The sequence below is a fragment of the Danio rerio genome, chromosome 13, assembly GCF_052040795.2.
Source record: "Danio rerio strain M-AB ecotype USA chromosome 13, GRCz13ab, whole genome shotgun sequence".
Classification (NCBI taxonomy): domain Eukaryota; kingdom Metazoa; phylum Chordata; class Actinopteri; order Cypriniformes; family Danionidae; genus Danio; species Danio rerio.
In genome coordinates, this window is record NC_141033.1 from 20,324,732 (window position 1) to 20,349,810 (window position 25,079).

General features: G+C 41.8%; 1 protein-coding gene and 1 long non-coding RNA gene across 11 annotated transcripts in view; one reads left to right on the forward strand and one right to left on the reverse strand.

Annotated features, from left to right (window-relative positions):
- The window catches only part of zgc:154058, an 86,254-nt gene that overhangs the window by 50,184 nt on the left and 10,991 nt on the right, over window positions 1–25,079 (forward strand). For 2 of the 7 annotated variants that reach the window (XM_087278623.1, NM_001076573.3), the window contains 1 exon segment: window positions 4,988–5,561. In XM_087278623.1, the coding sequence (XP_087134749.1) occupies window positions 4,988–5,005 (18 nt within the window). In that variant the 3' untranslated portion in view covers window positions 5,006–5,561. 7 annotated transcript variants of the gene reach the window in all.
- Window positions 12–7,081, reverse strand: LOC141377003 (uncharacterized). 4 transcript variants are annotated; one of them, XR_015505899.1, is made up of 3 exons: window positions 4,970–7,081; window positions 4,286–4,328; window positions 12–1,472 (listed from the first exon to the last, which is right to left on the reverse strand). It is a non-coding gene; the product is annotated as an uncharacterized LOC141377003 (long non-coding RNA). The 4 variants fall into 4 exon arrangements; XR_015505897.1 differs by having other exon boundaries at window positions 4,773–5,027; XR_015505900.1 differs by lacking the exon at window positions 4,970–7,081 and adding an exon at window positions 4,505–4,624.

Below are 25,079 nucleotides of genomic sequence, written 5' to 3' on the forward strand. Positions count from 1 at the left end.
AAAAAAATGTTGATTATATTAGCCTTTTATTATCAATAGTGATTTTAAAACTTTTAATATAGGAAGTGCTCTGCTATTATTAATCAGAAGTTGAATGTACATAGTTTCACGTTTGAAAATGCAATCTTGAATTTACAAACAGTCGGCAAGTACCAGAGAACAGAAGTAGCACATTGATAAAATTTAGTTTCCAGTCACACTTATGTCAAAGTAATATTCAACTCGTTTAGTTTTGCTTTCATTTGTTTTTGTTTTCAGTAGTGACATAAAGCACAAGTCTTCAAACACATGATTTTTTACAACATGTTTTATTAACTAACTATAGGACGCCGATGGTTAAACCTAGGATTTAGGAGGAAAAATGCGTTTTTTGTCCAAGCTTTGGTAGACTGGACCAGCTCCATACCAGGGTGCTCGAGGGTTCATGGGAGTATGCCCAACCAGTCCACATGTGTTTGTGGACTTAGAGAAGGCATTCAACTGTGTCCCTCGTGGCATTCTGTGGAGAGTGCTCTGAAAGTATGGGATCAGAGGGCTGTCTCATCCCTGTATGAACAGAGTAGGAGTCTGGTTTTGCAGGGCAGGGCTGGTTTTTGTCACCAATTCACAATTTTTATAGACAGAATTTCTAAGCACAGCCTTGGGCTGGAGGTGGTCTGGTTCGGGGACCACAGGATCTCATCGCTGTTATTCGCAGACTATGTTGTTCTGTTGGCTTCATTGAACATGGACCTTCAGCATGCACTGGGGTGGTTTGCTGCAGAGTGTGACGCGGCTGGGATGAGAATCAGCACCTCCTAGTCCGAGGCCATGGTGCTCCACTGGAAAAAGGGGATTTGCCATGTCTAGGTTGGCAGAAAAGTCTTTACCCCAGGTGGAGGAGTTCAAGTATCTTGGGGTTTTGTTCACGAGTGAGGGAAGGATGGAAAGTGAGATTGACAGGTGGATTGGTTCAGTGGCAGCAGTAATGTGGTCAATGTACCAGTCCGTTGTGGTGAAGAGGTGAACTGAGCCGAAAGGCAAAACTCTCGATTTACAGGTGAATCTACAATGCTACTCTCATCTATGATCATCAGCTTTGGGTCATGACCGAAAGGACAAGATCTCAGAAACAAGCGGCCAAAATGAGTTTCCTTCTGAGAGTGGCAGGGCGCACCCTTATAGATTGGGTAAGAAGCTCTGTCACCCGGGAGGAGCTCGTAGTAGAGCCGCTGCTCCTCCACATCAAGAGAAGAGCTGAGGTGGCTCGGGTGTCTTTTGCGGATGCCTCCTGGACCCCTACCTAGTCAGGTGTTTCAGGCATGTCCCACCGGGAGGAGACCTTGGGGAAGACCCAGGACACGCTGGAGGAACTATGTCTCTCGGCTGGCCTGGGAACATCTCAGGATCCCCCACAAAGGATCTGGAGGAAGTGTTTGGGGAGAGGGAAGTCTTGGGAGCCCTGCTAAGACTGCTGCCTCCGCGACCCGGTCCTGGAAAAGCGGTTGAAACTGAATAAATGAATGAATGAATTTTTAAACATAATATGTTAACTAATTTCTAATAACTACTTTTAATATGTAATAATATAATATTTTACTATTTCCCAGAGATGGGTTGCAGCTGGAAGGGCATTCACTACGTAAAACATGTGCTGAATACGTTGGCGGTTCATTCCGCTGTGGCGACCAAAGATTAATAAAGGGACAGAGCCGAAAAGAAAATGAATAAATAAATAATATTTTACTAGTTATTTTGCAAGATAGTTGTATTCAGATTAAAGTGTAATTTAAAGACTTAATTAGGTTATGTTAACTAGGAAAGTTAGAATAATTAGTCAAGGTGTTGTTTTATTGTGTAGACAATCAACAACAAAAAAATTTGCTAAGCAGTTTAATAATACTGACTTTAATTTTTTTTTTAAAAAACTGCTTTTATTCAAGACAAACTATAAGAAATAAGACTTATTATGACTCCAGAAGAATTATTTTTGTTTAAAGGGAATACTCTGAAAATCTCTTTGGTTTGTTAAAGTTCACTTGGGAAGCATTAATGTAAATTAACGGGAGGGAAAAAAATGCACTTCAACAGTATTTGTTAAAGTTTACTTTAAAGGTGCAAAAATGTGCCTTGATGTACTCAAATGTTAAAAATATGTTATCCTACAATACAAAGTTACTTGTCAAATAAATTAACAAATAAGATTATTTTGAGTTTAAGTTATTTGATTAGCTTATGAGAGTGATACATTAAAAAAAGACTTTGAATAACTGTTAAAGTAGTTTGTTTCATAAAACATTTTATACTGATGTTTGGCTCAATAAAACCTTTTGTAACATTGCAAAACTTACAGTGACTTGAGATCAGTTTATAGAACCCTTGCTTATTAAAAGTATTGCTGTTGTTGTTATTATACATTTTCCAATGGTCCTGCTGACCTCAAACATACAAACTGTAGTGTACTGTACATGTTTTTCTTCAATACACAGTTTAACAAATTTTAATGCTTCATTTCAAGGAGAAACGGAACAAACAAACTGATGACTCATCCTGGACTACACAGATGTTTGCTAGATCAGATGCTGACTTGGGTCTCTTGCAAATCATAGTTCAAGGATTGTGATTGGAATTTATGTATTTTTTTTACGAGACAAAAAGTTCTGCTTCTAGATTCAGTAGGAAATGTGTCTACACAGAGAAGAACGCTGCACTCATAAAACTTCACAGGGTCTTAAACGTCACAAATAGTATTATTTTACTTCCATAAATGTGAAATTGAATATTCAACAAGAAAATGTGAAGTTTAAAGCCTGATCTTTTTTGTTTTTGTTTTTTATTGGGAACTGATTGGATTGTAAGATGTTGGTAATTTTGACCAATAAGCATAGTCCAGGTTTTGTTTACACCTGGGTAACAGATTAGTATTTGGCAGCAGTGGCTCTAGTGGCACTAAATTCTACAGATGATGGCAACAACACTTTGTTTGGTAATGCTGCAAAATTTTGATTTTACAGGTTTTATCCCTTAGAAATGCACAATTTACAGTAGCTTAAGTTGAGAGTAAAAGGTACGCAAGTTTCAATGTACTTTTTATTCTCATTAAGAAAAACAGTACCATCTACACCAATTATTCAAGAAACAGGAATTTTCAGAAATTCTTTTAATGATTCTCATTGAAAACGCTTGGTTAAGCCTACATGTTTGTGTAACCACAAAAACATACTTCAACATACGTTTGACTGCAGTTTCTAGGTAAAATGAACACTATGTGGCAGTATGATGCCAACAACTTGATCCTTTCCACACTATTTAAAGGGATGTATTGTTGACAAATAAAGGATTATTTTCATGCAGATCTATGCACAACACCAAATAAAAGCCCCAAAACAACTTAAAGGTGAAGTCCTGCCTGCTCCGGCTAGTGGTCCTCAATCTTTTTATTACCGCGAACCAGTCAATACTTTGACAATTTGGGGTGGACGACCATCAACCACTTTTTTTCAGAGGAACAAGCTGACAAAACATTGCTGTCACTAGGCATGGGACGATAACCATTTCAAGGTATACCGCGGTTTGGAAAAACCAAGGTTTTAAAACCGCCAAAATTTTCTTCTAAATTTTTTAGCAAAACAGTATCTCCAGCAGAAAATATATTCAAAGTTGTCGTTTTAAATTTTAAAGAAATCAGTGTTTTTGAAACAAATGAAGACAGCAGAAGTCAATGATTCATTTTCATTATTCAGCCTGACATGTTTAACGCTCCAAAATATTTTTATATAAATATAGTGTGTTATAAGGGGAAAATGTTATAGTTTTTTTACTCAGACATTTAAAAAGCATATATTTTAGAGCAGTACTCACGATACCGTGTAACCGTGATATTTTTATACAAGGTTATCATACCATCAGAATATTTTACCAGCCCATGCCTAGCTGTCACTCATACAAGCTTTATTTATAGAGAAAAATTATTACAAAGCACTGCAGTGTTTGGGTATTCTGTGTTTGTCTGAGAAATTTAGTCTAGCGAAATGTGCATATTAGGTATGGGGCGATAACCGTTTTCAAGGTACTGTTGAAGTCAGAATTATTAGACCCCCTTTGAATTTTTTTGAAGTTTGTCTGATATTTTTTGTCTTTTGGAGAAAGTTTTATTTGTTTTATTTCGGCTAGAATAAAAGCAGTTTTAAATTTTTTAAAAACCATTTTAAGGTCAAAATTATTAGCCTCTTCAAGCTATTTTTTTTTTTCCGGAAGTCTACAGAACAAACTATCGTTATACAAAAACTTGCCTAATTATCCTCACCTGATTTGTTGACAAATGGGTTGTAGATCCATTCCTTGGTACACTGAAAAAAAAATTTCAAAGATAATTCCTTGGATTTACTCAATTTTTTACGTTAAGTGGTTGTAAACAATTTATTTGAGCTGAATTTAAACAAATTAAGTTAAACATTATTTAATTTAATTTGTTTGTTTAAATTCAACACAAATAAATTGTTTGCAACAGTTCTGCATGCAACACCTTTTTCAGTGTAGTTTGTGGGTCCTTCACAGGGCCTTTTCCCCTTATCAAAGAAAGAAACCTTTCCCCACGGAAAGGTACTGGTCTGTGGCCCAGTGGTTGAGGACCACTGCCCTAAGTGACGTATTTCAGATTTGCAAAAAGATAGACAGTGCCCTCTAATGTATTTGTTATCTTTAACTTGCAATGTTACATACGAATAGCAATGAAATTGACGAAAATGTAAGCTGGGGCACATATTTCAGCTGAGCTTGAGATGGATAGATACCTTTAATTTAGTTCAGTCCAGTTATTTCTTCTGAACCCTTTTTAGATCACATTTGAAAATGCTTGTTCCATTCACATCACCAGCACTCAATGCGAAAATAGGCTCTTTTGTGGACAAAAAAAGGGATTGCTCCATCCTATTTTCTTGGAAATGGAGAGACCGTTACTGGAAATGTGGGTGAATGAGTCATGGCTTACCATGTGCTGTGTGTACAGAGCAAAGAGCTGCCATGATCTGACAGGCGGGAGAGGCGGGAATGAGCACGTGTCCTGAGCGCCACATCTGCACCTCATCAGCAGTCCTGCCTGCCCTTCTGGAGCAGTGCCATCCCACCGCTGCAGTGTAGGATGACGAGGACGCAGGCAGACTACCATTATTAGCATCAGGAAAAGGGGAAGTCACATTATGTAACTGTGGATACAGTGTTTCAGTATAGCAGATTTGATTAAACCTGATAGTCCTGATGATCTTGGAATATAAGTTTTGGAAATAAGTGGCTCCGCAGACTAGATTTAAAGAACAAAACCTCCTGGATTGTGTCCTGTTTATAGAAACAGGTGTGTGGCTGCTCTGTTCCAGTAAACCTGTCTGAGCCTGCTGAAAGAGTTTCCTTAAAAATGAAAGCACTAGATATTGAAATGAGTTTAGTTTTCCTGAAAATGCTTCAAAGTGGTTTGGATTTATTTTGATCTTTAGTATTTTTAAATATTGCAGAACCTAAAGATGCTAGTAATAATTACCAACAAGACTTTCGATTATTACAAATAAACACCTGATATCCCTCTCGTGCATTCTTTTTTGACTGATTCATTTAATAAACCCGGAGTTCATTATTCCACTCCCACTACAGTTGTCAAACTTTAAAGCAATATTCATCTAAAAACTTAATCTAAAAATTCACTTACTCATTTACTCTCCTTCAATTGCCCCTGGCCCATTTGAGTTTTTCTTTATTCTTCTTTCAAGCCATTTTGAGTTACCTGTTTTCTTAGACATAGACATACTCATAAACATGCCCTTACTGTTTATACTTTTTGTAACCAATAAAGCCACTTAATTGTAAATACTTTTATATAAATATCTTAATTTCTTAATTGCACAGTTAAAAAATTAAGCATTGTACATATTGTTCAACATCTAGATGTGTATTTATAGAACTTTGTCATTTTCATTGTTTATTTTCCACTTATTATTTAAAAGTGCAGTAGGTGGTTGAAAGTCTCTTCACATTCCAAAAGTAATGATTGAAGTAAATGATTTAAATGTGTTTATATGTATTTTTATATTCTGGGTAAGGCATAAGACTAAAAAAATGTTCATCCAATTAAAATTTGCCGGGCCGACAATTCCTATAATTCTGCACTGTGAACACTAAATATTTTTACTTAAAGGTGCAGTAGGTGATCTGCCAAAATGCAAACCGCTTAGCATATCTTTGGACGGCGGGGAGGGACTGTGATTCAAAGCCACACCCCCTGACATCGCGTCACAACAGCAGACAGACAACCCACTAGTTTATGTCATTCGCCAGTTAGTAAATAGCGATATTCTGCCTTGCCTGCTTTACCGAAGTGAAGTTGGTTTTATATTCACATGACATTGGTTGGTTTTTTAACAATAATAACCTGTGGTGCACTTCCTATATTGTTTACCATGCTACTTTAAATAGTCGGTCTAACATAGCATGTAAGTATGGCTCAGTAATAAGTGTAATTCCTGCATGCTCTCTGTAAATTGCACTACATAATCAAAAATGGCACATCTATACAATACAATAATAAAAATATCAGTTTTTAAATAATAACCAAGATCAAAATTAATAATAAAAATTGTGAAACATACAAGAACATACAAAACAACTTATCAAAACAAAGTACTGTCAGTTTTATATTTCCTTTTCAGATGCACTGTTTAAGGCCCAATCCCAATTCTACCCCTTAGCCCTTCACCTTACCCCTCATTTTGTGTGAAGGGGTAGGGGTGTCCCAATTCTCTTTAGCTTGAAGGGGTAGATAGGCCTTTGAACTGAGATTTTTCAGGGCCACACGCGAAGGGGTAAGAAAATTTCCCAGAATACACCAGCCACAGCAGCAGGATAGGTGCACCCGGAAGTAAGGAGATCCACAAATTATAGTATTTTATAGTATTTTAAATAATAGTATTTTTGTCATTATTACAAATTTTTACAGCAAATATGTTTATATATATTTATAACCACATTCGTGTTTTACCATCTTGCTAAAATAAAAAGCGCTAAATTTTGCTATCTATAATCCATAATAGAAACTCCCGTACAGCAGTCCCACAACATCCTGACACTCAATGACACACAAAAACCCTGTCAGAAAAGTTTAGTGGCAGGGAATGAGCTTTTTACAGTGTCTGCTATAATGTTAATGTTGCTTTTGGTGTGTTTACATTGATGAATATGTAAATGTGCAGTATAGTTACAAGCTTATTGCCACGTTAGATTGTTATGATACCATATTATATGCCTTCAGCGATATCCTGAAAACAAAACGCAAAAAATAACACAACTGGATTAACTACAGCAGTCCCGATCGTCTGATCTTATATAAAGCATCAGATCACAAGGACGTATGATGACGTGTGCAGCTGCTGTAGTGCTGTCCCATTTCTAAGGGGTACATTTTAAAGCCCTTTCTCTTTACACTCGGTTTTAAGGACTAAGAGGAAGGGGTAGGGGTACAAAAATAGAATTGGGATTGGAGCATCTGTTGTATTTTCCAAGTATTTCAGCTTGTACTGGCAACGCTTAAAAAATGTCATGTTTGTCTGTCTGTATTTTTTTTTTTTTCAAATACAAAATATTTCATTTTGTTTTATTTCTTCTACATCTGCTACTGCTGCTTTGTTTCTTGACTATCTGGAGGACAATGTTGTGCTTCACCCCTGTGAAGTATTCTTTTAATCTCATCCAAATCAAATAGTGTTTTTCTCACATGAATGTGGTAAAATTACAGTGCAAGTTATTTACAGTTATCTGGCCACTTTCAAGGTTTTTCCGAGAAATGAAAACGTCTGTTATCTCTTTTTTTCTTCTTGACCTTCGTTGAATTCTGTAACTAATAACTACATTTCTTGTTACACCACTTTGTACACCTGACCTTGTTTACCACTGGCATCCCAGTAATACAGTCTTTGTTTGTAATGCAATGAACTTCACTTTTTAAATTTGTAATGAAATGGAATTGGGGCGACGTGGTGGCGTAGTGGATAGCACGATCGCCTCACAGCAAAAAGGTCGCTGGTTCGAGCCTCGGCTGGGTCAGTTGGCATTTCTTTATGAATTTGCATGTTCTCCCCGTGTTTACGTGGGTTTCCTCCGGGTGCTCCAGTTTCCCCCACAAGTCCAAAGACATGCGCTGTAGGTGAATTGGGTAAGCTAAAATTGGCCGTGATGGGTGTGATTGAGTGAGGATGGGTAGGGCATCTGCTGCGTAAAACATATGCTGGATAATTTAGCGGTTAATTCCGCTGTGGCGACCCCTGATAAATAAAGGAACTAAGCTGAAAAGAAAATGAATGAATGAGTTTTAGTCCTCTGTTAGATAAATACATTTTAGTCATTTCCATATATTCTTTTTTTATCACTTTTATATATGTATATTTTAAAGAAACACAAAGTTAATGTTTTAGATGTATGCACTTTTTAATATAATCACATGCTCAACTGTAGTTTTTAGTCAAGTAAATGGTTGGAATGCGCCAGTTGCAGGAATATTGTGCAGACAATGATCTGATTACATGATCAATCGGATTCTACCAAACAAACTGTTTAGACCAATGATTAAAGACAATGCTTCATCATCTGTTTGCATGCCTGTATAAAAACTGGCCTCGAATAACTGCTCTTTGGGCAACCAGAATGGAACCTCCTTGTGTGTTTCTTCTGTATTATTGACTTGCTACAAAAACATAAAAATCTCAGAAAATGAATCTTCTTGAGTCTTGGAATATTTTTTGATCCTGAGATCTTCTTAAAGGCACAATACATCTAAAAAAATACCACAGACCTTTTTGAATTCTAATGCAAAAGAAAATATTATGAAAAATGTTCTATAGATAATAGATAGTAGACATCCAAAGGAGGAAAAAATAAATACTATTGAGGCTTAAAAATATCTTCTTTTAAGTTCAACTGAAGAAAGAAGCTCAAACAGGCCAGAAACATGTGGAAAGCATGTAAACGATGACAGAATTTTCAGTTCTGTGTGAACTATCTCTTTAATCCCAGCCTCACATGCAGATCTGTCTCCATCCAACCAAGAGCCAGTCCTGTCCTACAGTGTTTTTTCTTTTTGAATAATGTATATTAGAATATAATAGACAAGCAATTGCTACTTGTGATACTTTGTTGCTTTAACTTCTACATTTCTCAATATTCACTTAATTATTTCAGACCACACGTCCAGTTCGTTTTATAATCCCATTCCCCTCTGAATAATGTCAAACTGAGAGTTCCTGAGAGCCACCAGAGTTTCAGTGTTTTATACGTGAGCGTGGATGTTTATGTTTATATGTGTGAGCTTGTGTGGTCCCCGTAAACATTTAACTACAGCCAAACACGTGTTTCTTGCTGAGAATGTGACTGGATGAGTCATGTGGGATGAATGAAGCACAGGGCTCTTCTTTAGTGTGTGTGTGTGCACCTTGTATTCCTATGTTTTGGAGACCAAATGTCAATAGCAATACCAGTAAATTATTTACCTAGTGGGCATTTTTTTGGACTCCATGTGGAAATTAGCTCATAAATCATGCAGAATCATTCATTCATTGGTTAATTTTCTTGTCGGCTTAGTCCCTTTATTAATCCGGGGTCGCCACAGCGGAATGAACCGCCAACTTATCCAGCAAGTTTTTACGCAGCGGATGCCCTTCCAGCCACAACCCATCTCTGGGAAACATCCACACACACGTTCACACACACATTCACACACACACTCATACACTACGGACAATTTAGCCTACCCAATTTACCTGTACCACATGTCTTTGGACTGTTGGGAAAACCGGAGTACCCGGAGGAAACCCACGCGAACACGGGGAGAACATGCGAACTCCACACAGAAACGCCAACTGAGCTGAGGCTTGAACCAGCGACCCAGCGATCTTCTTGATGTGAGGCGACAGCACTACCTACTGTGCCCTATGCAGAATCATGCATTATGAAAATGGAAAAATGCAGATTGTTTCCTGTGAGGGTTGGGCTTAGGGGTATGGTTGGGGTTGGTAGATAAAAAATATACAGGCTTTATTATATAAAAGTCGTTAAATCTATGGCAAGTATCAGTGAAGATAGATGTATGTGTATGTGTATGTGCTGATGTCCCCATTTTCAAAAAAAGCTGTTTGAAAGTTTTGAAAGTTGGCTCTTCTAAAGCATAAAAAATATCATAATCTGTTTGCAGATATTTAAGAAACATGCCAAGTAAACATTCTTGTTTATCAACAAGTTAGATAATCTGCTTTGAAAGTGTGCATTATGTGCCTGAACGTCTGTTTTGTTTTTGACATTCATTCAGTCAGGAAGGCTCTCAAAGTGTGTGCCTGCAACCGAAATGCGACCTCCGGTGGACAGTTGCAGTGTCCGAAATGATATGCAGATTCAGTGTTCCACATGTGATGGTTATAAATGAGCAAATATTATAAATATTACTAACGTAAACATTGAGGGCTCTATTTTGATTGTCCATGCGCTGAGCGCAAAACGCAGGGCGTAAACGCTTTCAGGGCGTGTCAGAATGCATTTTTGGTAATTTAAGGGTGGGAAACTCCGCTTTGCGCCGCGGCGCATGGTCTAAAAGGTTTGAGTTTATTTTCTTAATAAGTTATGGGTGTGTTTTGAGAATAAACCAATTAGAGTGTCATCTCCCATTCTCTTTAAGAGCCAGCTGCGTCGCGCCATAAGTGCATTCGCTATTTACAGGACGTAAAGTAAGTCTAAGTGGGAAAAACTGAGCATTTCACTAGCTAACAGTTAACAGTTTTTTTTTTTTACAGAAAACTGTTAAACAGAGCATCTACTGCCTGAGAATGAGAGATAATGGAACTACTTTCACTTTCCCTCTTGGATAGGGAAACCTTTACGCACAGACATCAATTAGTCTATAAATAATTAATTTCGTTTGTGAAGCGCAAATATTTATTTCAAAACTATTTCTAAATTCAGTTCTAATTTCCAGCAAACCAATAAATGAACAACAATAACGAAGTGTGTTTAAAAACCTGAGTTATATCCTAAAACACATGCTGTGCCCCATATGGTCTAAAACCTGACAGGTGGTCAAATCTAAGCTTGTTTTTAATAAAACAAACATAAATTTGGATATAATAAATAATATTGCTAAGAATAATAACATTATAAAAAAGCAAATTGTTACGAATGAACTGAAAAAGCCTCCCGAGATGAAGAAGACATAAAAGCAGTGATTTTTCATATTTATATAGGCTAGAAAATAATGTTTTGTAATATTTTAATCCTTTATATTTATGTCCTATCTACTTTTATTATATCCTATATATATTCCCTTAATATGAAAATATTTTCATATGTAAAGATATTTGCCTATTGCTCTCTTTTGCGTATTAAGCAGTGCGTAAGCGAGGCGCAACTCTGCGCCGGAGTTTAGACCGGGTTTGTTTTGGTCTAATGAAAAATCTATTTTAGTTTCTCAAAATAGCAACGCGCCAGCAGTGCGCCTCAAAACGCCTTCCTTTTTAGACCAGAACGCCTATGGGTGCACATATGAGCGCTAATGCATTTGCTATTTAAACAGCGTAGCGCAACTCATCAAAACGACTCTTGCGCCAAGCTGAAACTACCAAAAGACTATTGCGCCGCGCTTTGTGCCACATTGCGCTGGGTGTATGATAGGGCCCTAAGTGAGCAGGTTACACCCATAGACTGTAAAATATATGGATGTAGTATCCGTGACGTCACCTATAAGTTTCTGAAGAACCTAAAAGAAGGTACCAGTAGGCGTGACCAACCGTCACCATTTTGTTTGTGTGTCTTCGGACTAACTGGAGGATACCAAACAAGGGCAAAGAGGTGGAGCATGAGCGGAGATACAGACGCCTGCTGGCATTTTGCTTAGATGGGCTTTTCTATGGGAGAAGTGCTTAATACTTAATTACCTGCAACTCGTTTGTGTTCCGACCACACATGCTAGGTTGTATACTACATCAATAAAGTGTTTAGACTTTTAAAAACACTCTTGTAATACATTGAGCCACTAAGCATTCTTATGACGTTTTTCTACAGGAGAAGAGTGCGAATTACTTCCAAACATTTCAAATATAGTCTGTTAGTAAATGCATGGCTATTGATGAAATACAGGCATAACACTGTATGACATCATTTCAGATTGACTGTTCTTAAGTCTACAGCTAATCAATCTGTCAGATTCTGGAGTGCTTTACAGATTTAAAGAAAATGATAAATGATAAATGATCTTAAATCAAACAAATACATTTATAGAGATGGTATATAAGTAGATAATTTCACTCACCTGGTAAATGGAGGCCACGTGAATGGATTTGAGCACAATTATGTGCACACAGCACGTCAAATCATCTGATAATTGTAAGAAATAATTCCAAAAGGCAACTGATGTGTAAAGCCACATAAAACAAAACAAAAATACTATGTATATGCTGAGTTCAGCGGCTAATCTGCCGGAATCAGCTGAGGTGATGTGATGGCAACCAGCGAGATCTAGCTGTCACTCAAGTGGCCACACCCTTAATCATGCAGACTTAATATAACCTAATATAAAGGAAATGGATGAGTTATAAAAAAAATTCACCCTCTCACAGTTGTCATGAAGGGAATATTAGCTATATGGACCAAAATCGTTGTTTGTCTGCTTTAAAGTTGGCCATTTTAACAGTGGGGGTCAATAGAAATCTGCTGCAAGAATTCAAGATCTGAGGTGAATCTGCTGCTGCTGCTTTTAGTTTTTTTACAGCAATAAATGTCATGTAAAATGCCATTCAAACCAACATTATTAGCATTTAACACTGAATTCAGCACATTAGTTGTACCTGAGGGGATCATTGTCAGTTTATCCTGTTGTTCAGCTGCAAGAAATAGAAGCCGTTTTTAAAATATAGTTTTAAGGTGTTAGAACAAAACTCCTTTTAATATAGAAAATATTCCTTCTATCACGTGTCGTTGCTTTTATTTAGAACATGATTTAAATCAGCCTCTGTTAGTCTTGTCTATCTGGCAACCTGTTTTCTGCTTGTGTTTTGAACCAGGGGTGCAATACCTAGTTCAACCAAAGGGTGTCAAACTTACATACTGCACCTTTAAGTCATACATAATATGATTTAGTTTTTTTTCCACAGAGTAAAACTGCATACAGTTTACTGTAAGGGGTAGGGTTAGGTGTTGGGTTAAGGCAGGGCAATAGAAAATACAGTAGAAAATACAGTTACAGTTGCAGTATACAAAAATTGGAAATATATGGAATGTCCTCACAATTCACAAATACATCTGTGACTGTGTGTGCGTTTATGTGCACTGAGTTTCTCACCCGATCTTGGTCCTGATGATCTGACAGCTACTGGCAGCCAAAGCAAACTGTAGATTCCTTCTGCCAGCCTGTGAAGATCTTTCCTAATGCATTCCCAGAGCAGTGGAAGGGGCCCCTAAAGAAAAAAAAGAAAAAAATGCATGCACATGATGAATAAAATACCTACAGCAAATTCTACTTTTTTCAGGAGGCGCAATTTAACAGTAATTTAGAGCGGATATTTCAGAAAAAAAAGATTTTTGCTAAAAGTAGATGCAGTTAATGGTGCCCTGTGTAAATCAGAGCAATTCAAAACTTGAAGTTCTGCCTCTGAGCCTTTGCAGATCTCCTATTACTGCTACTACAGGCATCAGGCTTTGCCAAACCACATGTACAGAAAGTAGACAGCACAGAATGATTAAATGTGTTCACATGGGACACAGTCATGTATTCAAAACTAGTTAAACGGAGCTTAGCAAAACACAAAGTTCAAGGTTTAACTACATTTAACTATTCACACTATCTTTAAAACATGACGCATGTTTGAGATGCTGAATAACAGCAGGACCTGACTTGAATTTGATTAGTCGGATATTATGTAATTTGATTAAGATTTAGTTTTGACAGACCTATTATGTGTTGGTAGACTGTTCAAAAAAAGTTTTATTGTTCTCAAGGTATCATCTGCAAAAACGAAGAGCCGGAGAAATAGAACTTCAAGTTATTTTTTCTTTTTCTTAAGGGCAGACATTCAACCACATGTTAAAGCAGGTCCATATGAAAGAAGCTATTATGCAAATTTGGCAGCCCAGGGCTAGAGAAAATAACCTGCACTTGCAGTTCTGCAACTGTGGTTAGTTGAGAGAGCAGGGGCCTGATCATGCAATGATCCTAAACATGAACATACTGAATTGAAATGCTTTATGAAATGTCCACATGCATAGAAATAAATGCATTGAGGCTAATGAATTGTAGTTCATCTTAGAGAGGAGGCATATGTAATATGGTTTGCTTATTGATCCTTTTTTGTTGCCAGTAAATGAAAAGCTAGCCTGTAAAGAAAATGTAAAAAATGATCTATCCTTACAATTTTAGGTCCTAAAATGTTGCCATTAAATGACATAATGTCCAGTTTTCTAAACAGCTACAATAAAAGCAGTTTTTAATTTTTCGAAAAAACATCTTAAGGTCAATTTTATTAGCCCCTTTAAGCTATATATTTTATCAAGAGTCTACAGAACGTTCGAGGTTACTAAAGTAACCCTTCGTTCCCCGAGGAGGGGAACGGAAGCACTATAAGTGGATTTGATGTTCTAAATCCACGTATGGGAGGATTCGGTTCAGAAGCCGCTCATCTGAAAGAGTATTGAACGGGCCAATGAAAGCAATGAATTGGCAGCGCAAGCTTGCGCAGGTGTGCTGCATCGCCAATTAACTGAGCATATAAGCACACCTGGCGCCAGCAAACGCTATCCTTTTTAAGCTGAAGAGACTTTTAACAGCTAAGGGACAGTCATTATGGCGACAGAGTATAGTGCTTCCGTTCCCCTCCTCGGGGAACGAAGGGTTACTTTAGTAACCTCGAACGTTCCCCTTCGGGGGGAACTCCAGCACTATAAGTGGATTTGATGTTCTAAATCCACGTATGGTAGCCCATTGAAAGCGCCATAATGACAGCACCTTACCAACACCCACCATGAGAGGGCAGTCAGGCAAGCGTGACGCACCCAAAGCATGAGAGGCGCGGTCCTCCAACGTGCCCTTGGCCCTAACTTATCCCACTTCAAAAGAAGCTTTACGGAATAGGTATATATATATATATATTTTTTTTTTGGGAGTCGCTGGCGTCTAGATAATTCTAGGAATATACGACAGTACGTTGGGAAGCGTGCCATCCCAGTAGGGAGGACACTGCGGAGACCATCCGCACCCAATAGGGAAACAAATGGAATTACATATGGACTAACCCTGAGAAGGGGGAGTGCGCATAAGAAGGTGATTAGCGGATAGGGAAAGCACGGGTCCACCCAGGGGGGGGAACTTAACCGTGGCGGAAAAGCATATGGGGATCACCAGCGGGGATCGGCCATAGCAGGCACCTATAGCCAAAACGCGGGCTGACCAGCGGGTAGACCTACAACATAGTGGGCCAGCAAGTGACTCCCCCTCTGAGTCAGTGCTGGGGGCCTCAGAGGAATCTGCAGGGCTCACCGAATGGGAAACTTTACTGACAGACAGGAGGGTGCACATCTATCCATGTTAGGGAAAAAAAGGCACCGCAAGCGTGCTACAACACCTACCGAGTTGTTTCCTCAATCACCAAAGGTCCCTAACACCCTTGAGGAAACCGGCTCCACTCGCAGATTATAAAACCTTGCAAATGTGTTGGGTGTCGCCCAGCCCGCAGCTCTACAAATGTCTGTTAAAGAAGCGCCGCGCGCACACACCCAAGAGGATGCAACGCTCCGAGTGGAGTGCGCACGTACTCCCGGGGGGCGCGGCTGACCTCTGCTCAAATAAGCACATGAAATGGCCTCCACAATCCAGTGGGATAAACGTTGTTTAGACACGGCACTTCCCTGCTGCCGTCCGCCATAACAGACAAAGAGCTGCTCAGAAGATCTAAAGTTCTGAGTACAGTCCACATAAATGCGCAGGACGCGAACTGGACAAAGTAAGGACAGGGCTGGGTCTGCCTCCTCCGGGGGGCAGCGCTTGCAGGGTTACTACCTGATCTCTAAAGGGAGTGGTAGGAACTTTGGGCACATAATCCGGGCGGGGTCTCAGGATAACGTGAGAAAAATCCGGCTCGAATTCCAGGCACGAGTCACTGACCGAAAATGCCTCCAGGTCCCCGACCCTCTTAATGGAGGCCAACGCGACCAGCAGAGCTGTCTTCAGGGACAGAATCTTAAAGATACTGTATCGAGTGGCTCGAAGGGATCAAATCGCAGGCTCGTGAGAACGAGGGCGAGATCCCAAAAGGGCGTAAGAGGGGGGCGAGTTGGATTAATTCGCCTAGCGCCTCTGAGGAACCGGATGATGAGGTAATGCTTTCCCACGGTGCCGCCAGCCACCGCGTCATGGTGAGCGGAGATGGCGGCAACGTACACCTTGAGAGTGGAGGGCGACAGCCTGCTGTCCAGCTTCTCTTGAAGGAAAGAAAGCACAACACTGATCTGGCAAGATCGGGGGTCTTCTCTGCAAGAGACACACCATTCAGTGAATAGACTCCACTTCAGGGCGTAGGCGCGCCTCGTGGAGGGGGCTCTAGCCTGAGTGATGGTATCAACTACCGCGGGCGGCAGGTTACCTAAGTCTTCCTCGCGTCTATGGACCACACGTGGAGGTTCCAGAGATCGGCGAGGGTGCCAGATGGTGCCTTGTCCCTGAGAAAGTAGGGCCTCTCTCAAAGGGATCTGCCATAGGAGGGCCATCGCGAGGAGGGAGAGCTCTGATATCCAGGTCCGGTTGGGCCAGAGGGGCGCAACTAGCAGAACCTGCTCCTCGTCCTCCCTGACCTTGCACAGTAACTGCGCGATCAGGCTCACTGGGGGAAACGCATACTTGCGTATGCCCCGAGGCCAGCTGTGGGCCAGTGCATCCGTGCCGAGAGAGCCCTCGGTCAGGGAATAAAACAACTGGCAATGAGCGTACTCGGGGGAAGCAACAGATCGATCTGGGTCTCCCCGAACCGCGCCCATATCAGCTGGACAGACTCGGGGTGGAGTCTCCATTCTCCAGAGTGAATCTGCTGCCGTGAGAGCACATCGGCTGCACGGTTGAGCATACCTGGGATGTAAATGGCGCGTAGCGACTACAGCCGCGGGTGACTCCAGAGGAGCAGACGGCGGGCGAGCTGAGACATGCGGCGAGAGCGCCTACCCCCCAAGCGGTTGATATACGCTGCTGCCGCCGTACTGTCCGTACTGACCAGCACGTGTTGCTGCTCCAGCACCGGAGAAAAGCGGCGGAGAGCAGGGAACACTGCCAACAGCTCTAGGCGATTGATATGCCAACGCAGCTGGGCACCTACCCACAGGCCCGCAGCTGCATGCCCGCGACACATGGCTCCCCAGCCTGTGCTGGAAGCATCTGTTGAGACAACAATATGACTGGACGCCTGTCCCAGAGGCACACCGGCCTGCAGGAACGAGGGGTCGTTCCAGGGGCTGAGGGTGCGGCGACACAGCGTAGTAAGAGAGACTCGGTGTGTGCCCGCATGCCATGCGCATCTTGGAACTCGATCTTGAAGCCAGTGCTGAAGTGGTCTCATATGGAGCAATCCGAGCGGCGTGACAGCCGCAGCGGAAGCCATATGCCCCAGGAGCCTCTGAAAATATTTCCGTAGGACCACTAATTTGCTGTCAGCAATTAGCTGCAGTTCAGCAGCAGGCGAGCGCGCTCTCAGGAGAGGTGCGCTACCATGGGTGACCGAGTGCAGCTCCATTCCGAGAAAAGAGATCCTCTGCACCGGGGCGAGTTTGCTCTTTTCCCAGTTGACCTGCAACCCCAATAGGCGGAGATGCCGGAGCACCTCGTCTCTGTGCACAGTCAATTGCTCCCGAGAGTGGGCTAAAATCAGCCAGTCGTCGAGATAATTGAGTACGCGGATGCCCGCGAGCCGCAGGGGCGCTAGGGCACCCTCCGCGAGTTTGGTGAAGACCCGCAAAGACAGAGAGAGCCCGAAGGGGAGGACCTTGTACTGCCATGCCCGACCTTCGAACGCAAACCGCAGAAACTGACGGTGGCGTGGAAGAATGGAGACATGAAAATACGCGTCCTTCAGGTCTATGGCTGCAAACCAATCCTGAGGACGAACGCATCGGAGGATGCGCCTCTGCGTAAGCATTCTGAACGACAGCTTGTGAAGGCAGCGATTCAAAACGCACAGATATAGGATTGGCCGTGACCCACCGCTCTTTTTGGGTACGATGAAGTACGGGCTGTAAAACCCGCTCTTCATCTCGGCTGGAGGTACCGGCTCGATTGCACCCTTCGCCAAGAGGGCAGCAATCTCCTCTTGCAAGACAGGGGCGGACAGGGGCTATTGACCTTGGAGTCAATACCAATGACTCCAGAAAAGGGGCGTGGGGGCTGGGAGAAGGGAGACTGTCCCCCCAGCACCCGTGAGCCGCTGGCGGAGCATGTAGACCCTGGGAGCTGAGAGGCGGCGCGTCCCAGACTGGTAGGGCTTGCAGTGCTCGTGAGCCACTGGCGGAGCGCACCGAACCTGCGAGCTAGAGAGCACAGTGTCTCAGACTGGCAGATTTCGGGCTGTCACATCCGGGGAAGTGAAAAAGTGCCCTTTCATTTCATGGCAGTAAAAGGTGCCGTTGGAAATGGCGCCCCGCCCTCCAGCGGGGAAGAGCAAGTTCCCTCTTCTCCAGATGACCTGTCCCAGGGACGCTTCTTGGTCCGTTGCCAGACTTAGCGGCGTTCCGGGCAGGGGGAGCTGCCTGCTTCCGAGGTGCTCGACGCGCTCGCTTCGCCAGAGGCGTGTGCGGGGGCGGTGCAGCTCTCGTAGGCGGGCGCCTTCGGCGAGGAGCAGGTATGGATGGCACGGCGGGCGGAGCGGGCTACGGATCTCACTGCCTCGAATTCCTGGGTGAATTCGCAGACAGTGTCGCCAACCAGCTTGGGATATGGGCGAGTCAAGAAAGCGGACTTTGTCGACTTCGCGCATACCAGCCAAGTTCTAGTCAGGGGTGGCGCTTCTGGATCACTAGTGTGGACATCGTCTTCCCCAAAGCACACGCAGCGGACTCAGTAGTCTGAAGAGTTTAGTCGGCTGAGGTGCGAAGCTCATAAGCCTGGGTTGGACCCACCCTCGTGCAGCTCGGCCAGCGCCTGCGCTTGGTAGCGCTGGTAGGTGGCTATCACTTGCAAGGCGGAAGCAGCCTGGTCCGTAGCTTTGCAAGCTCTGACTCCGGGGAGCAGAAACTTACAGGCTTTGGATGGGAGATGAGGCGGGCCCCACCAAGAAGAGGCGCCGCGCGGACTAACCGCCATAGCGCACTCAACCTGAGGAATTGCCACATACCCCCTGGCCACTCCACCACCAAGAGTGGTGAGGGTGGAGGGACACGCAGCACGAGCAGAAAAAAGTGCTCTTTAAGACCGCGTGAGCCTACTGTGCGTCACCGGGAAGAAGGGAACGCCCCTCTAGTCAGTCCGGCCGCGGAGCTGGGGGATAAACCATCTCCAACCCACGGCCGAAGCAGCCTGGGAAAGCACGACTAACACGTCTGTTTCAGTATCCGTTTTGACAGCGCTCACCTGCCCGAAGGGGGCGAGCGGGTCCGGATCATCGTCGGACAATGAAAGCCCACCCTCCGATGCCGCGGGGGACATCTGATCTCCGGTGTCAGCGAGCGTGAGAGCTACCATCTGATTAGACGGATCACTCCCAGTACCCGAAGCTTGGATGGAGCGCTTGGAGGAGCGAGAGGTCCGCGAGCCCTTAGGCGGCGGATCATCTCTCGCTGGAACCCTCAGATCTGCCCGAGCGCCCGCTGCAGAGCAGGAGGCGACTAGGGTGGCTCGCTCTCTTACGAAAGCTAGCCGCGATCTCAACCGCGCGACGGTCATGGCATCGCAGTGACGACATGAACCGGCCCCGAGCACCAAATTACATGCTGGACCCCCAAACATGTAATGCAGTGAACGTGCCCATCATCCGGAGCCAGGAAACCCCCGCAACCAGAAACGCACAGTCGGAGCGCCGTCCTGAAAAGGACGTGCTGCACGACTGTGTTGCTCTTTTAGCTGCAACAATACGCACCGCTCTGGAGGACCGGACCCAAAGGGACGCCAGGCAAGGGAGAAACCCAGCTCGACCATCTGCCGCTGCGTGGACTCGCTCCGGACCGGGAGACACTCGTTGGCTCGAAGTGGCTGTAGATCAGCAGGAGGAACCCTCATGAACTCGATCAGAAAAGTCTCTGAAGCGAAAAGGATAGTGTTTGCTGGCGCCAGGTGTGCTTATATGCTCAGTTAATTGGCGATGCAGCACACCTGCGCAAGCTTGCGCTGCCAATCCATTGCTTTCATTGGCCCGTTCAATACTCTTTCAGACGAGCGGCTTCTGAACCGAATCCTCCCATACGTGGATTTAGAACATCAAATCCACTTATAGTGCTGGAGTTCCCCCCGAAGGTTTTGGGATGTGAAGAGACTTTCAACCAGCATAACAAAATGTTTTTGATGGCAATCACACCTTACACCTGCAGTTCTCCATGATGGAAGTCCAGTGTTCTCCAGCTTTCGGCGCCTAGACTGTAGCTCCACACAGGAAGCTTGGCCTGGTTTCTCTCAAGATTTTTTAAATTCACTTCATCATTTGGTAAAGTTTTTTTCCTCGCCACTGCTGCCACTGGCTTGCTCGGATCGGGAATTGTGTAGCAGCGCATCGGTGGATTTACTCTTCAGTGTTTGAACTTTCAGCAGTAAAAATTAAAGCACAATGAACTGAACTAAACTGAACTTCAACTTGAAATCTGGACTTTACTAGAACTATGTTAAGCTGCTTTGACACAATCTACATTGTAAAACGCGCTACATAAATTTACATGAATTGAATTGAATCACCTTTTGGACCTTGTTTTTGATTTCCACAAATGTTCCATATTTTTTAAAAATCCAAAATCAAACCAAAAGTGCTTTAGGGGTCATAAATGTGTCGGTTTTGGGTAAGGGATTCATAAAGATAAACAAAACTAAAGTAAGTGAATTTTTGAATCCTTTATTCACATGGCTAAACAGCACCTATGCATTTCTGCAACACTTGCCTTCATCAAGGTGCTTTGGTCTTACGATTTTGTCGTTCCAGATTGTTTGTTTGACCTTCTTTACACATTCAATTATGTTCAGTTTTGCAAGTAGGAACCAATTTACTGCCACACATTTCAGAACACAGCTTTTGCACATTAAGTCCTATTTATTTACGTAATTATTTATAAAATATTTAAGGTAATGTAAAAGATTATTGTAAAACTGGATGTTTGTCTAAAGAAACCCATATTTCTAATTCAAATGAATAAAATCCTACATATTTAGGATCAAAGCTGATCATACATTGATTTTATAAATGAGTGCCCATGCCTTTTCTTATTTAAAAAAATGTAATTATAAATTAATACTATAAATTACAATAAATTAAACTCTTAACATAGGTATTCAGTTGAGGGTGAAACATGAGTGTCTTTTTGTCTGTCTAGAATAACACATCAAGTGTATTTTGATGGCATACGTCACATGGCCGCAGACTCTTCCATTGTATGTTTCCCACATAAGGAAGCTTTCAGATGGCTTTGATTCCTGTCTTTAAACCTGAGATGTGCACTACATAGCTTGCGCATTACAGAGCTGAGAACATGTCCTGGTCCAAATGACAGTGCGAGAAAAGCGGCAGCTTAATATTTAGACAGAAGTGAAGGGGAAGTCTTCGCCTGAAGGCATCATACAGGATATCATTTGCTGAGATAATCAGTGGTTCGCTGACAAAGCCTGGAGTTGATTTATGGTTCCTTCCCGCATCACTTGATACTTTGCTTTTGTTTGTGTGTCAGAAGGAAATATATAATAAATGCAAAGTAAGTTAGAATGGATAGACACATTTACAGTGTTATGAATGATTTCTTTTTAAAATGTATTTATCAGTACAGTTTTTTACATTTAGAAAAGCGTAACAACCTAAATGTTTTGGGACTGTGGGTGGAAACCGGTATAACCCAGAGAAACCCACGCGAGCACAGGGAGAAAATGTAAACTCTGCACAAAAATGCCAACTGACCCAGTTGGAACTCAGACCTTCTTGCTGTGACCTTATTGTCAATTCTAATAAAAAAATTGTATTGTAATATTATGTATATATGTGTATGTGTATATGTATATACAGTATGTGTCTGAAGTCTGTCCATAATCAGTTGTTGCCTCTATAAGTTTGTGATGCAATGAGTCAGTTTTCAAGTAAGCATTCAGAGCGTGCCCTCTGCTGGTGGTGTAGATGTGGCTCAGGTTGCGTGTGTGTGTGTGTGTGTGTGTGTGTGTGTGTGTGTGTGTGTGTGTGTGTGTGTGTGTGTGTGTGTGTGTGGCATTGTGAAGTCACTTTTCTTTGCCTCGTGCGCTCAGACCATAAGCACACCACAGTCATGCGTGGCAGCACAGCGATGCTTGCAGCTTTAAAAATGGAAAATCAGCATAAACAGCAATTTTCTTGTGTTTCCCAATAAGACCATTTTGAGTCTGTGGTTTTATAACTTGACCAGATCTACTGAGGCATACTGTACGGAAATACTTTTTCCTGTTTTAACAAGAAAGCTAAGTTTCAAGCTAATATATATGTATATGTTGGATGTTTGTGTTTATACATTTATATGAACTTAGAACTTGCACAGATTATAAGATATAACTTTGATTACTGAGTAGTCTGCTCTGCATCTATGAAATATGTTTTCAGTGTTTAGTTAATGCTGCAATATGAATCAGTTTTTGTGTGGTTTTAATTAGTCGTCCCATAACCGATGTTTATTCTAGTTTGTACTGAACAGTTGGAGCTCTGTGAATGTGATTTAATCACAGCTGGGAAAAATGAAAATGAAGAAACATTTCCAAGAAAATGGGCTATTTTTAGAATGGAAAAACCAATGTAGAACGTTTTTTGAATGGTAACCACAGATTTCCTATCACATGTTAAACTACTTCCCTAGTATGTGATGTGTTGTTAAAGGGATAGTTCACTCAAAAAGTTGTCAACATTTGTTGTTCATCTACCATACAGCCTGTGACTTTTTTGCCAGCAGAATCATTTTTAGCTGTAAACATTTTATCTGATAAGAAAAATGTGCATGAACTTTGATGGAAACACATTTCTAAAATAAATTTCAGCATGCACATAAGAAAGTCATGTAATTTTAGTTTAACAGATCATGTGATAACAAAAATGAGCCAAATGTGGATGACATTGTAAAACAAATCAGCAGACCAAGCAAATTGCACAATGTCTGAAATGTTATTTTAAACATTTTAAAATACTTAGCCATAGTCTGTCATCAAAGTGGTTCAGTGGTACCTGTCTTGAGTGGCTACGCTGCCAAAGCGTGGTCTCACACCTGAAAAATCCACTGCAAGTTCAGTGGGTTTCATCTTCTGAGGTGCAAATTATTTATTATGTAAGAAAAAAGGCCAGCAGTGGCTTCTCTTCTTCAAATTCAATTTTTCTTCTTGATATTTGATGCCAGTTCATCAGGAAATGGCGATTTTATTCTTTTTGTCTCATCAGATGGAAACAGTGCTTTATTTGCAGTTTTTAATGTAATTTTGCTATTTAATTCACATCTTTAAATGAAAACATAGCTAATTGCTACCAGCACTCTGAGAGTAAAGAGAAAACATAGTGTACAGTAAAAACCAAATGAATACTTGTGGCATAAAGCTAAATGTACTAGAAACGGATCATTATCACCTTTAAAGAGCTCCTATTATGCATTATAAAGGGTCATATTTTAGTTTTAGGGGTCTCCAACAACAGGCTGATATGCATGCAAGGTCAAAAAACTTTCATTGTCTTATAATATGCATTTATTTTTACCTAATTATCTCATTGACTCCTATATGATTCGTTCAGCGATTAATTTGTTCCTAACTCCCTCCTTAGCGCAATGCTAATCAGCGCTGATTGGTCCAATGACCCAGTCTGTTGTGATTGGTCGACTGCATTCAGCGGGAGACAGAAAGAAATGCCCACCACAGCTTTTCAACAATTTTGAAGTAGTCAGAGTGCAGAGTGTTTGTGTGAGCCCAATGTAGGAGTGCATTAAAGCAATGCAGTTGAACACCAGCATATTAACCAGAAGTAACACATTTAGTTTTAATCCACACAGTGGCAAAAGCTGAACTATTTTGAAATTTGACTGCCGCACATGTGTAAGAAAAGCAGACAGTGGCCATAGCAATGACAAATGGCAGTAGATCGTGAGCTCACAAATGCATTTAAATCTGTAAACAAAGCAGCATGCGTCACATTTTTAGCGTGTTTTAGACACAATATGAGAATATAAAGAGTTAACCTGATACAGAACAAGCGGGTCAGCGATTTATTTGTTCTCAAACCAAACAGCTGGACAGAGTGTCTGTGTGGGCCCAATGCAGGAGTGCATTAAAGCAAGGCAGTTAAACACCAGCATATTGCTCTATTCCTAACCATAAGTAAAAACAGTGGCACACATTCATTATTAATCCACACAGCGGCAAAAGCTGAACTATTTTGAAACTTGATCGCTGTGCGTGCGTAGGATTAGCTGACGATGGCCATAGCAACGACAAACAGCAGTGGATTGTGACCTCACAAACGCTTTTAAATCGTAAACAAAGCTGCACGTGTCACGTTTTCAACGTGGTTGTAAAGAGTTAACCAGATACAGTACAAGCGGTTGCGGCCGACGAATCCCCCATTGTAAGTGCGTAGATTGCTGAAGCACTTGTCAGAAAAATGACCGGAACACAGCACAAGGCTGGGGCGATAATGTTGAGGTATTTCTGTAAAAAAAAATTTAAATACTGACTCTTCACAGCCTCTTCACATCTTTGGGTAGGGAAAGTAACACTAACTTTCCCTCACACTTCAGAGCACAGCATCTATGTGATTTGATTCAACCGAGATCTGCTACAGTGTTTGTGGGTGGGGCCAGGGGTTTCAATTTTGCCAGGTTTGCACACACAGCAAATGTTCCATTTTGACATCACTCTGGCATGGCTAAAGACT